Here is a 14,896-nt window from a genome sequence, read left to right as displayed (position 1 = left end):
AGGGGTGATAGAATGTCAGGTCTGTCCAAATGACATACATGGGACAGATCCGACGTTCTCTTAAATTCTGTATTAAAGAACATAAAAATTATGTCAAGAAACAAGATTTAAAATGTTCCTCTACTGCACAACACTGTTAGTCTTTCAATCATATTTTCAATTTTTCTTTTGCCAAGGTTATTCATGGGTGTGTTCTTCGACTTATGATTTAGATTTTTGGAAATCCTATTACATCTGGAAGAATTTTGCTTCAGTAGTTAATGTTTAACAAGTACACCCCCTTTCCCTGTTGTTTGGAAATCTTATCTTTAAAAACTTTTTTCTGTTTGTGACGTTTTTTTTCTGCAGTATAGGTGTTGTTGCTGTTCTGTGACGCAATGTTTCCGGTTTCCATGTCCATTTATTTTGCTCCCTTCCATTTCTCTGTTCATTTATCGTTTGGTTTACATTGGTGGGCTTTTTGTTATTTTATGCACTGATGAAGGGGCTTGCATTTGACAGCCCCACCCTCCCCCGAAACAGCTGGTTGCCGAGTTTTTAACTCTATTTAAATACTTTATTTGTACTTTATAGATGTTGTGTTGTTTTGATTATTTTACTTAATGAATTATGATTACAATTTTGAGAATTATCAAAATTTTTCTGTTTTTGTGAATAGCATAAATTTGCAGTAGCAATTGCATGTTAGATCCAAGAATTCATCAGATAGAAATAAGAGAAAGTTTTGTGATGACTGCAACATACTCGTTTAACAAAATGACAAAAGGTTTAACACAGATGAGCTGAAAAGTACAGACAATTAAAATAATTATCTTCAAATGTTCACATTTTTCTTTTCTGCTCTAGTTTTCCTTTGTTTTGTAATTTAGTAATTTCCTAGTAAAATTAAAAAATCCTCCAAAAAGTCAAACAAATCCAAACATTTTTTTTTGAAATTTTATTTAATTGTTGCAGTAAATGCCATGATTGCTTGCTGATGATCCAAATTCCCTTTGCAAAGCACGAAGAGGACTATTTGTTGCTAATCGTGGAGATGTGATTTCACCAGGTTCTGGTGTTCTTGGAATTTTTGGACGAGAGCTAAATGCCACAGTGTATTCATTAGCACTGAAATAAATAAAGAATATTAATTTTAAAGCATGTGATTAAGGATTCAATGTCATCTAAGTGAGTTTTGATTCAACTAGTTCAAAAAATCAATATTGCAAGCATGGAGGACTTTGGGACACTTTTTTGGTTTTCTATTCAGTCTTTTAGGCAATCCGGATAAAAATGTTTCAATCTGATATTTTTAATACTATATGTAGCTTCTCTTTACGATTATGTAATAACATTTAAGTGCAAGCTAAATATTAAAATATGACCGCATTATAAATAACTAGAAAATGGCCCGTCATGGTATGACAGGTGAAAATTGTTTCTACATTTGAACAAAGCATTTCTTGTTTGGTGATATTTTGAAGCAACTACAGTTGAAATTTTAACCCTAACTCCAGTGGATTAACCCTAAACTCCAGTAGATAGCGTTCATTGTTGAGCACTTTCCGAAAATGACCGTCTTACCAGTGAAACAGTAGAGTTACCGGATTCAGTTCAGCCTTGTCAAAATAAAGCATTTCTCTGCATGACAAACATTACCAAAAAATATTATCACATTATCATGCTGTGGCAGGAGTTTCATTGTTGGTGACGTCAGGAGCATTACTCGATCAGTGAAATATATGAGAATAGCAATGGTCAGAAATTGTATAGATAGATTGTTCAGAATGTCACTCTGTATGACTTTTTTTTCCTATTTAAACTTGGAGGAAAGAACACAACCCCGTAAAACTTAAACGTTTAGAGCGATTAAAAAAATTATACATGAAAGTACAATCTTTTAAGCTTCACTTACATTTCTGATTTAAAAAACTATAAAAATATAATATTTTAAATGCCAGGCTTTGATAAAAATGATACCAATTTTGTCATGCTTTGCAGCTTGATAACTTAAGAAATAACGCAACCTTACTAATCAGTACCAGTCACCTTTAAAAAAAACTTATGTATCATAAAATATGGCATCTGGCTTTGATGGCCTTTTCCATCATTCTGTTACAGAAACAAGAACTACGAGCCTGTCCCTTATCGATCTCTTGGAACAAATTACGTTCATACTTGACAACAATATAATTTTCCTCTGAAAAATCTGTTTTTACACTTTTCAGCTGCAATTTTTTATTAATTTACAATGTTTGCTTCTTTTCTTCAGTAGTCCATTTGCATCTGCCACGTATCATCCCAAGAACTCTGGAAATTTTGGTTAATGTCTGTATAATGGCAAAACAAAGTAGAAGTTCTTTAGACATTACAGGATTGCAAATAAACATGATTATTAATACAGTGACCAGTACGAACTCCAGCAAATAAATTGAATGGTGTGAATACAAAGCTTGCAAGTTTACTCTTTGGGTAAAAATGATTCGACTAAAATGCTGGAGCAATCATAGCAGTTTGCCTAGAGGTACAAAGTGATGACCAATACATAACAGCACAAAGGGGATACCCTTCACAATCTTTGCAGGCACTGTTGCAAGCACAAAAATGGTACAGTATTGAAACTAGGTTCTTGTGTCACAATGTCACCCTTATAACCACAAAGTACTTATAGTGGGTATGTTTGCAGTAAATAAATAAAACTCAAACATAATTGATAATTAGAACAAAAGAAAAAGTACCATGCATTTAAATTGCATTGAAACAGACTTATGAATGTTGAATGAGAAGCAAAGGAATGCAAGTGGACTTTTTAAAGTTTTGAGTAAAACTCGTTTCAAGTTCAGATCCTTGGTAGGCTTTCATTAAAATTTTCTTACAAATAATTCTACAGGATGTTCCGTTTTAACCTGAAAGATCTTTATTTTCGCAACTGTTGGTCCTAGATGATACTTCCAGTTGCAAAGATGTTCAAAATCAGATGCTGAGTTAAGATATTGAAAGGTTGAAGCAAAAATAAAAATGAGTCAAAAAATACAAAATTTAACTTTTTATATAGACCCCAGGTCCCCTAACTTATATTGAGGCAAATATTTTTCCATTCAAAAATAATTCCAACAAAAAAAGTTTGTTATTAGTATGACCAATATTTCATCGAGATCTGAAACGCAGCATTTTGTGACTAACACCAGTTTTCGCTCGCCATCAAAAACACTTTTTGGGGGGGGGGGGGCGGGGGGGGGGGGGGAATATAGCGGTAAACAAGTGTTTAAAATGATATGTGCATAGAGTGTTTTTTCAAATTGTTCGAGGTTTTGTAGTGTGTTTTTGCGCATCACGGCATAATATTTGCATTTATTTTTGAATAGCAATGAAAAATATGAATACTTTGACAGGTCGTCAAAGTAAGAAAAACATTCTTTTGAAAAGGCGATAAGTTCCAATTTCATCTTCTGTATGGTCCCTTAAAACTTTGAACTGGAATATCTCATTGAGTTTTGGTCGCACAGATGTCAAGTTTTTTGTGTCAGTAATAGTTTTTAATGGAGATTATTTCTCTAAATATTAGTTAGGGGACCTAGGGCCTGCATAAAAAGTTAAATTTTGTATTTTTTGACTCATTTTTATTTTTGCTTCAAATGTTCAGTATCTTAACTCAGCATCTGATTTTGAACGTTTTTGCATACATCTAGGAGTAACGGTTGCGAAAATAAAGGTCTTGCAGGTTAAAATGGAACATCCCTTATTTAGAAACACCCACCAGAGCTACGAGTACCATCTCTTGCCCTAAAATAGGGAAGAGGTTCTACCATTTGTACAGGTCATTTCTAAATTTTTGATTTTGGCACTTACATCGCTTTGCTTCTCACTGCCTCATTTGTGCTTGAAAAGTAAATTAAGAAATAATAATGTTAAATAGGACGAGGTTGTAGATTACTGCAAAACACATGTTTTGTCATTACAAAGAATACCTTTTTCAATGCAAAAAAAAAAAATGAATTTATGGATAAAAAGCTTTTGTCAGATGAGCTTTTGTTGCAGACTGTGCCATTAATTTTTTTTTTTTTTTTTGGGGGGGGGGGGGGGTATTTTTCTTTTTTGGGGTGAGGGGTCTTTGTGGTATTTAGAGGGAGGTGTGCCCTTGCTCATGGGGATGGGGGGATGGGCACCTCTGATTGCATTAATAGAATATGAATGAGATGAGTGAGCTTGTTTTTGAGCGCCAATTTTCCTAAACCATGTTAGAAAAGATTTCTGTTCTTAGTGGAGACACTCAAACCTGAATGTCAGGTTGATCATGTTCGCTTATTATTTACCGACACCGGTAACTTTTTTTTTTTGTTTCAAGAAGTTTCCTAACAGCTGCACTGCATGCACCCTTTACATTACTTCTATACTTCCTTAGTAAGGCACCAAGTTAAGTAAATATATGGTGTACAATGTGCATTCTTTTAAGCAGAATAATTAGTTATGAGTTACTTAAGGGTGCTCTTCACTGAGAGTCTGAAAGCTTCGGATCCAATGCTAACCTACGGGGAAAGTTGAATGTTATTTTACAAAATTCCTTTGAAGTTTTCGGGTCAATTTTTTTTCTGAGTATTTTTCAAGCCTATGTCTGTGTATTTTAGTTTTTACTTTTTTGATACGTTCATTCTTCGATTTTTTAAAATTCGAGAAAAAATGAATTTCTTTGAAAACGAGGTACTGTTGGACCTTTCGCTCTGTTAAAAAGCTGCAAATCGTGCTATCGAAATTTTAAGAACGCCCCAACACGCAAAATATTTGCAGCTCTCTTTTGAGACTAAGTTTGAAATGATGCGACCATTTCTAAAAAAATATTGGAGTTCCAACCATCTGAAATATTTTCGAAAAAGCTCAATTTCTCTACTAAGCCACGCCTTCCACCGGTCCGTCCTTTCTTGGGGGGAAAAATCGGGTGAGGTGTATAAGATTTACAATCATTAGCGCAAACGACCGTTTCCATTTACTACTCCCCTCTTTTCCGGAGGCATTTTTCAATGAAGGAATGAATGAGTGCTTTTGAAAGTGAATCCACATGCTTGGAAACATCTTCAGGATTTGATTTGTGTTTAGAAAGGATATAGTTTTTAAAGAGTGCTTCTGAGATAATTCTTGTGAATTCTTGTGCTAAATGACCTCCCGAATCCAAATATGACCACCTTTTTCCATTCACACGTCCTGCTTTTTTGGAAATGTCGCCCGCATTTTTTTTCAGTTTTGACAGTTTCATAGCCATTATTTTTATTTGGAGGGGAAGGGATCGTTATATTATACATTAATACTTTTCTAAGGGGCTAGAGAGGTGCTAAGTTTGTACGCAAGAACATATGGAGGAAATTGGTTAACTCATGGGGGGTATTACCACTTATTATATTTTTAAAATCATCAAAACCCATTCTTTTTTCTAGGGGTTTGTTTTACAATATTTTCCCTTATTTTTTGGCATGAAACCAGAGTATAGGACTCACACCTATAACCCTATATCCGAAAAAAAAATTTTTCACGTTGTAAATTTAAAAAAAAAAACGAAGTATCGCATTTTGCGTAAAGTTGCATCGCAGACCTTCAGTGAAGAACCTTTCCGTGTTATTCAAATTAATTCACGAATATAATCAAGACTAAAATGATCTTAAGTATGCTTATAATATAGCATTAATGAATATTTCTATTTCTGGGGATGCACTACCCCCAGTACTTTTCACTACATCAAGAAGGCATAAACAATGGAGCTGGTGCATCCAAAGAAAGATAAATATGTATATTAATGCTACTTTATAAGCAAATTTAAGGATGCTTTTCACTGAGAGTCTGAAAGCCTACGGATCCAATGTTAAACTGCGGGGAAAGTTGGATGAAGGTTTTACAAATTCCTTTGAAGTTTTCATGTAAATTTTTTTCCTAGTATTTTTCAAGCCTCTATCTGTGTCATGTACTTTTTGCTTTTTTGAAATATCCATTCTTTGATTGTTTAAAATTCGAGAAAAAATGAATTTCGTTGAAAAAGGTGGTAGGTACTGTTTGACATTTTGCTCCATAAAAAATCTGGCAAAATATTTCCAGCACTCTTTTGAGACTTTGTTCGAAATAATACGACCATTTCTAAAAAAAAAAAAAAAAAAAAAAACCGGGGTCCAAAACCGTATTCCAGATACTTACTAGATATTTGGAATCTATTTTTGTCTATATTATACTATGTTACTACAAATGTAAAAGCATAAAATGCTTTCCACAGTTCAACAAACATTTTCGAAAATAATTTCTCGAGCCAAACTCGTAAAAAATTCTTTACAAGGTATGTACACATTGATCATGTAATTCATATACAGTGAAATCCAGTAACAATGAACTTCAAAATCGGGACTGAAAACTTATTTGGTTGAAACGGGTATTTCGTTATACTGATATACGTTGTAACAGGATTTCACTGAATTTTTCTTTTGAAAACTTTCTAAGGAGAAAAGTGATACATACCTGCATTTCTTTAAAGCATGAATGAGTATGAAAAAATTGTTTTAAAGCAGGGGTGGGTTCCCAGGATCGTGACTCCAAATGGGGTCGTGTAGCGTTTCTTATTCGGTCGAAACATTATTCCTACCACAGTATAGTTGGGGGTGGATCGAATCTAACATAGCAGTTTTGTAATGTCGGATCTAACGTAGCTTTCACAATGTTGCCAGGTTAGGTCCACACCTAGCGATACTTTACTGACATGTAGGCTACGGGATCACAGGTCCTTTACTTGGTCAAAAAAGGGTCGCAACGTGCAAAAGATTGCGAACCACTGGTTTAAATTTACAGAAAATTAGAGAACTGATGGGGAAGGGGGAGAACACTGACCATTTTGTTTTTAATTGGATGAATACACAATGTTCTAAGAATCTTCCGATAGTCGTGTTACACTGAAATTTTCATAAGCTCAGACAAATAATTTGTCTGACGTGTAAAACATTTCCTTGAAACCTAAGGTTTTTCAATTTTAGCCGGTCTTTATCAATATATATTTGTGTGTATGCACTGTGCAGTCGCGCCTGTTCATAGTGAAGTCTAAGGAACCGAATAACAATTTCGTTTATAGCCTCAATTTCGCTATAAAAAGGTAAACAACAAGAAGGGAACTGAACCATAAATACAGTGCCGGATTAAGTCAGCGCGGGGCCCGTAGCAAATGTTTTCAAGGGGCCCTTGTTTTTACATGAGTAGGGGAGAGGAGGGAGGATTGGGACACTTTTCACATAAATGATTCTTATTCATAATCCTTTACTTATTCATTAATGCAAAAGCTCACACAATAAACTTGCATATTATAACTACATTTTAAGAATATACACAATGTTTAAACATTTTATTATTTTCACACTTGACTAATTACAAATTTCAAGAATTTTGTCCCATTCCTCCCTCCTAGGTGGGAGGAGTGGGACATGAGTATGGGAGGAGTGGGACACATTTGAAAATTACAGAAAAATTAGCGAATGTCATAATTAGAAAGGTCCACATTAAAAGAAAAACAAGACTGCTCTACTGGTCCCACCAACCAATTGTGGTGGCGGTAATTTCATGATAATATCTGTTTTATCTATAATGCTACAGTCATCCTGTTGAGGAAAATTAAAATTTCATTTCCTTTCTCATAACCACCCACCCAACTCCACCCTTGCAACATAGTTAGGGGGGGGGGATAGCAATTTGCTTATTTTTGCTGACAACGGGAGGGGGGAATGTTTGAGTGATGCTTACGTAAGACAATTTCAAAAATCTTAAATTGTGAAAAAAAAAACAAAAACTAGAAAAAAATTTCAAATGGCTAAGCTCTTTTAAAATTGTGATCTAAGAATTTTTCTTAAATAAGGAAATTAAACAAGCATTTTTTTTTAAAATTAAGTCTCAATTTTTTAAAATTGAATTTTTACTGTTAAGAAAAGAGGGGGGGGGGGGTTGCTTGCTAGAGTTATTTGAGTTACCCTAATTTTGCTAACATTTTAAAATTTCCCCGGGAAGTCGAGAAGAGATCAAAAAAAGAAAAATTAGAGCAATAAATGTTAGTACACTCAACAATTTATAAATTCTGCTTCATGAATACTTTTATACAAAAAGAGGAAAATTAAATTGAAATATTTTTTAAATTTAAAGGATAGTATACTAATGTGTGTGATTTGCAAATGTCGGATTATATTTTCAATTCCGATATTTTTTTCTGAATATAAATTACGTATGTAAGACATTGTTCACGTTCTTACGAGCAAACAATTGACGTAAGTAAGGCAGAAAGCAATGCATAACTAATGTAACCAAAAATTGAAAACCATTAGAAAAAAAAGACCTGAGAAGAAAAAAAAATAAATAAAAGTTTTAAAAAGTTATTCTATTCCTCCTAACATTTTGCATTTGAATAAGTCGAAGTACATTGTTCCAAGTGTACTGCAAGTAAACTGCAGCTTGTATTTTTAATTTAAGTACATTTTTGCAAGTAATTCTCTGTTGCTCGTGTAATTCCACCCACGAAATGTATTTTCAAATGTTCTCAAACATCATATAACTGCGTGCTTCGAAAATACACTTCAATAAAAGACTTACCAACTAATTATTATAGCCTGTTGCACTTTTCGTCTGATGCGTAAAATATTATTATTATTAATATTCTTATTATTATTATAATTATTTTTGAAAAAGAATTTCAATTTTAAGAAGTATATTAATCATTTAATCTTGTGTATGCTGCTCTAGTCACCATGCTGATTATCTATGCTTTTGCGGGATGATTTGTTTACTGATAGTAAACAAATGCAGCCCTGCGCATGATGAATCACCGGAAAAATATAAATAAATATCTAAAATATTAATTGATTAATTTAAAAAAATGTCAGTTCAGCGTTGCATATCCTCCATCGAACTGCAGAAGTATTCCTTTTTCGACCATATATATATACAGGGGCGGCAAATAGGGGGGTCAAGAGGGGGCGGTTGCACCCCCAAATTTTTTGAGCAGAATGATAGAAAATGAGTGAATTCAATTTATGTAAGTCGGAAATCAATGTTCATTAAAGGAAATCTCGCTGGTTCTAAACAACTATTTCATGAAACTCTACACATTCTCAGACTAGAAAAAGTGTTTTTCGTTATTTGGATGATGACTTAGAAATTCATGAAGTATTTTCGGCTTTTTTCAAACATAGAAAACTGATAGAGAACCATGGTTAATTTTAACTAAAGAAGACATTGCCTCATATAGGCTAAATATTTCACACTTGTGTGCCCAGTGTAGCGATGGTATGTCCAATATGAGAGGCTCGTGAAAAGTGGTGCGGCTGCATGGTTTTCACAAGAAAATTCCTTGATATTTTACATTCACTTTTACGCTCATTTTCTAAGTGTATATTTATTTAATGAGTGTTCATCGCTTTCTTCTGCTAGAAACACGTTTCAGCTGCTCAATACATTATAATGCTTTCATAGAAACTTCTTAAAAATGCATGTGATTATTGAACAAAAAAAAGACAATAGATATTTTATAGATGTATATTTCAATTAACCGTGAAATTAAAAAAAAAAATTCTTCCTCCCAGCCAATTTTAAAGAGACGGGAAAAAAAAAAAAAAAACTGACAAAAACCCACATGATGATGTGAAGTCAAACATTGATTTTTGAATATTTTGTATGAAGTAATAGATTCAGTTTCGAATGAAATTAACACAAGATTTGATGATAATTATTTTTCTGTATGGTTGGCTGAGATTATGGTTATTTGGATTGGATTTTGAAAACAAAAAATAAAATGTTTCAACTGTGAATAAAATTTTTAGCTTGAGACAAGAAAAATTACAAGCAATATACCGACAGAATGGTTTTTACATCCAGAGACTGCAGTTTTGTCTTTGTAATGGACTCATCAGTCTGGAATAGTGAATAACAGAGCTGGAAGCAGATGATATCTCACTGAAGCTGAGAGCGCCGACATGACTAGATTATTCAATGATGAAAAGTTTAAGCCCCTCGCAGTTTTTGAAGTAGTCTGGGTGATTTTGAAGAGCAAGATATAAAAAGTGTTTTCATGCATAACTTTGTGTTACTTCAATTATTTTTTAACTATTACAATCAGCTCAGCTAGAAGAGAAAGATTTTTTTTTATGTCTCAGGAGGTTAGAGAAATATTTTCGAAGCACAAAGCGGAAAAAAAAACCTTTTCCATTCAGCTAAACTGGCAAAACAGCATGACATTGAGCACTGATAGATTAGTAACACGATTCCCTGCTCTTCCGAATTCTCAAAATCATGCATAATAACTTTTCCAAAAGGTATAAAAACTTAAGTAGCGAGATGTTTTGTATGATAACTTTTTAGTCAATGAATCAAAATTTTAATTGTTTCTAAGCACTAATTTTATTTATACTAAACCGATTTTATGACAACTTCTTGGTAGCTAATGTGTGTTTGGGTATTACATATTTAAGAAACTCGACCCCCCAAATGAAATGGTGAAATGCCGCCCCTGTATATATATATATATATATATATATATATACTACAAAAAGCGGGATCCGCCCCCTCTTTGAAATGTAACCATATCCTAATCAGAAATTGTTTTCTGATTACGCCATTTCTGCCGTCCTCCCAATAATAAAAAATAAAATCAGCATTATTCCACCTCTTGACTGTAAATATCCGATAACCGATATGTAATCATCCCTCCTCACCCCTCACCCTTTTTTCCGGGAATACACCACAGTTTTACACTAAGCTTATACCTCTTATGTTTCCCCCTTTTTTATATATATATATATAATCATATCCTAACGCAAAAAATTGCATTCTTTAATTAAACTTCAGACAAGAAACGAATTAGCTTTATAAACGAAATAAGATTCGGACGTTGTAATTGAGAACATCGTTTAAAAAAAAAATAAGACAATCGTTTTTCTTGTTCAATTTATGATAAATTTTCATTTCATTCATCAATTTTTCATAAATATAAAATCTGGGAACGCATACCCAAAAAAAAAAAAAAAACTTTGTTTCAAAAATTACCGCAGACCCTTTGGTACTGACTTTATTTTCTGTTCTGTTCAACCTTCGCATCGGTACTGTTCAAGTGGGGTTTTGGCCGTCAGCTAATTTCCTTGATTGCTCTTCACGACGGGGGTCATTTAGGGGTTCCTTTCCCTCCAGAACAATGACAGCTGTGACAGGTCACGTGTTCCTGGTGTTCCTGCCTTACATCGATTACCGTCCACTCCATTGGCCGTTGAAGTGTCAATCACTTGATTCAGGTTCACTCCCGTCGTTCAAGGAAGAAAGTCATTTACACCCTAACTTCAATGTTTTCCCTCACTGAAGAGCAGCCTTAATGTAAAATGTCTAGAAAGCTTTGTAAAGTTATTGAACTTCTCATCTTTCTTTCCTATGGGTTAATATACTTAAACAAAGGTATGAGACTGTCTTGGGGTCACCCACCACCTATTTTTTTTAAAAAATCAGCTACATGGAACAATTGATATCCTTACTTTTTAGTGGTCCTTCCAAACTCAACTTAGAATCCTTTGGGGCTTTGCCATATCACTGAAAATAGCTTATTGGAAAGGCTATAAAACACGGGTGTTTCTTATATTTAAAAAGGATAACAGCATGTTGAATTGCACTTTTTTTTTATATTTCTTCAAAAATATCACTTGATATGCTCATTCACTAAACTCTTCAATAGACTCATGATTCACAACACAATTACCTTGGTATACTTTTAAACCTGTAGAATATATTTCCGCTAATAGTGTTTATAACTTACATCCACCATGATAACTAAATAACAATTTCCGTCTGTTGAGATCAGAAGACACTTATTTAAAAGCAAATCTTTTATTGAGTATGTTATAATGTACAACAACATGAATTTCATGGCTACGAGCTTTGTAGCTCTGACAAAATTAACTGCATAACCTTCCAAGAAAAAAATACACCTAGTTTCCTTACCTTATAAGTACAGAACATTTGCATAATTTGGAATTTTACAGTTCACGGATTACAGTGATACCTTTCACTTTAAATATATAAGAAAGAATATGCAAATTTTTACTTTCAAATGTAAATGTACATACGAATAAACAATTAAATAAATTAAATAATTCTAACAAAACCAATAATAATTACGAGCTAAACTTGCTTTGAAGCTCATTTAATGGTTAAGGATTGAAAAAAAAAAAAAAAAAAAATCTACACCATTTCAATTTTATAAGCATATTTAAAAATTAATAAGAATCTGAAATTTTACTTTAGTCCTTTTATGGTCACAGCAGCTGGATCAGGAACAACAGCTGCTTCTACCAGTGTAGTTGAGGGCATCCCTACAATTTTTCGTACCAATTGTGTGGCTTCCACATCTAATTCTAAAGAACCAAAACATTTAATGAATATAATTTTAATTAACATTTAAACTATATTAAATATTTAAAACTACAAACCCAAACAGAAAAAAAAAATCCTTATTACTTGGTGTTAAGGGCTGATCTTTATTTGATGCTGAACCCAACTGTGAATTTTGTTGTGTGGATATCTCACTAGCTGCACTTCTTACATCACTCTGTGTCCTATTTTTAGAGGGGAAAAATTCATTACACATTGATAAATCTCTTAATATTTCAGAAATTCCAGTAAAATATTTGTAAATATTTATTAGAAAGAAAATAATTTTATTTTCACTTTCCAACATTTTTGGTTCAAATGAAATCAGCCGAAGGAAGTTAATACAAGAGTAAATAAAAATTCATTGCTTTGGCACACAGTATCATCTTCTTATCATAATCAGACCAAGAAGTTGTGGATGCTACCTGTATTCAACAGATGCATCTCAGCCTCCCCCCCCCCCTATTTTTAATAAGTCACTAATATATCTTTTATCAGCATTATGTTATTCTCAGTCCTTCTAACACCTACTAGAATGGCTAATCCACCTATTTCATTCAGTAGATACTTTAACCTGGTAAATATTTTGCTGTGAAACTAAGAAATGGATGAAAGATTTAAATTTAGTCCTACACACAGAAAAAGGGCAACATAACTTGTTATTGTATATTTACTACATGTGAGCTAATTAACATTGTTTTACTACGATTAAAATTTTTGAAAGTTACTTATTATATTTTCCCTCAATAATTTTTCGGCGGAAAAGATTTTAATATAACAATTTACCATTCGAAAGACATAGTGTAACTTGTTATTTTATTCACTTAAAATATTTACTGATTTAAAGTATCTATATTTAAAGAACTCCTAAATTATAATTCTATGTTCTTATTCATGGCGAATGACTTTTAAATTAGTAAAATAAACTGGGGGGGGGGGGGAGCATGAGGCGTACATATGATTAGGTGTAATATTTCATCTTCAGTAAATATTTAGAAAAGGCTTTAGTCAAACGACTGCAAAACTTTACATAATGACATAAAAGCGTACACACATCATTTACTGTATTATAATTAGATAAATAATTGATTTTTCAATTTGTTGTTAAAGTTTTTTCATCAACTATTTTTTGTACCTTCTACTGAACATTGTTTTAGTGTTTAGGATATAAAATATCTTTATTGTTATGAATTAAATTTTTAAACAGCTTGATTCTAAAAAGGAGAAAAAACTGAATGCAAAAAATATAAGAACACAAAATGAATCTAACTTACACAGTACATTTTGAATTTGCAAGTTCCTTGGTTTCTTCATTGTTAATTTGTTTTTCTATATTCTCCTGTAAACAATTTATTTCAGGATATTTATTCACAAACGTAAAAGATCAACTAATAAGGTTTTTGCCCCATTGTTAGTCAATTAGTATAAGTTTCCACGATTTTACTAATGGTAACAAATGAAAGAAACCCACCTCTTTTGGTAAAGTATAGAGGGATAAGAGCTTTTCACCCTGAAGTTCATTCTTTTCAGGCGTAGTACAATCATTTAGATCGATTTCAGGATCCAAACTGTCATCTTCCTGAAGATAACATGAAATTCTTAATTTCAAATAAAATGTTAGAACAAAACAATTAGAAAAAAATAATATAAAAAAATAGAAAAATTACTTTAATCAACTTGCATAATGCATTGCTTCAAGCATATCAATTTGTTGTGTTGATAATTTATTAAGAGCTTAAGGTTGTTTGTTAATTAGCATTATCTTTGCAGAAAAAGTCAAGTGAATTTACAGGCTTGGGGGGCCCTTCATTATTGGTAGATACTTCTGGTATTGGAAAGTTTTTTTTATAACTTTTGTGTGCAATGGAAGGAGTTTCTTGGACAGAGTTTATGCTAGGAAAATATTCAACGGGGGGTTTTTTACTTGACCAAAGTGTTGAGTAGAATTTCTGTGTGAATTGCCTGCAAAAAGATTTTTTTTTTGAGCTTGATGTCGGAAAATATTGTGAAAATGCCGCAATCTTGAATTCTAGTATCCTTTTGCATACATTTAGCCTGATGATATTTCATACAGAATATAACTGAGAAGGAAGGGCCTGCAAGAAGACATTGTCCTGCGGGCTATAGATTAGAGGGGTTTCTGTATATTATTTATTTCTCTCAAAAATATACTACATGTATAATAATCATGTAAAGTTGTCATGGAAATTTCAAGTATTTCTTTAGAGGAGATGAGAGCTTTAGGGATAATTTGTATAGTGTTAAAATATGTTGAACAGTACATATCATTAAAACGTAAACATAATTTATAATACTTATGCAATTTCTAATGCTTACTTGATCATCATCTTCTTCATCTGAGCTTCCATCCTCTATCTGAACATCTGATCAAAAAAAGAAAGGAAAAAAAAAATCTGAGTCTTTTACAAAGCATATATGTAGAAAGTACAATCAATTTGCAATAACTCGAATATAGTGGGACTAACCAAGTTGAAGAGAAGAGCAATTG

The 14,896-nt window shown here is 32.7% G+C and overlaps 1 protein-coding gene across 1 annotated transcript in view; it reads right to left on the bottom strand.

The window, feature by feature from the left end:
- Nucleotides 1-12,256: 12,256 nt before the first annotated feature.
- Nucleotides 12,257-14,896, bottom strand: part of LOC129220232 (lisH domain-containing protein ARMC9-like) — a 31,145-nt gene continuing 28,505 nt past the window's right edge. Inside the window, exons 18-21 of the mRNA XM_054854597.1 lie at nucleotides 14,725-14,771; nucleotides 13,859-13,966; nucleotides 12,475-12,572; nucleotides 12,257-12,371 (exon numbers count right to left, since the gene is read on the bottom strand). Coding sequence (XP_054710572.1) covers nucleotides 12,561-12,572; nucleotides 13,859-13,966; nucleotides 14,725-14,771 — 167 coding nt within the window. The 3' untranslated portion in view covers nucleotides 12,257-12,371; nucleotides 12,475-12,560. The remainder of the gene's footprint in view (nucleotides 12,372-12,474; nucleotides 12,573-13,858; nucleotides 13,967-14,724; nucleotides 14,772-14,896) is intronic.

This window comes from Uloborus diversus, chromosome 4 (assembly GCF_026930045.1).
Source record: "Uloborus diversus isolate 005 chromosome 4, Udiv.v.3.1, whole genome shotgun sequence".
Lineage (NCBI taxonomy): Eukaryota > Metazoa > Arthropoda > Arachnida > Araneae > Uloboridae > Uloborus > Uloborus diversus.
The sequence above is the reverse complement of the archived record's forward strand: the minus strand, read 5'-3'. Positions and strand labels throughout refer to the sequence as shown.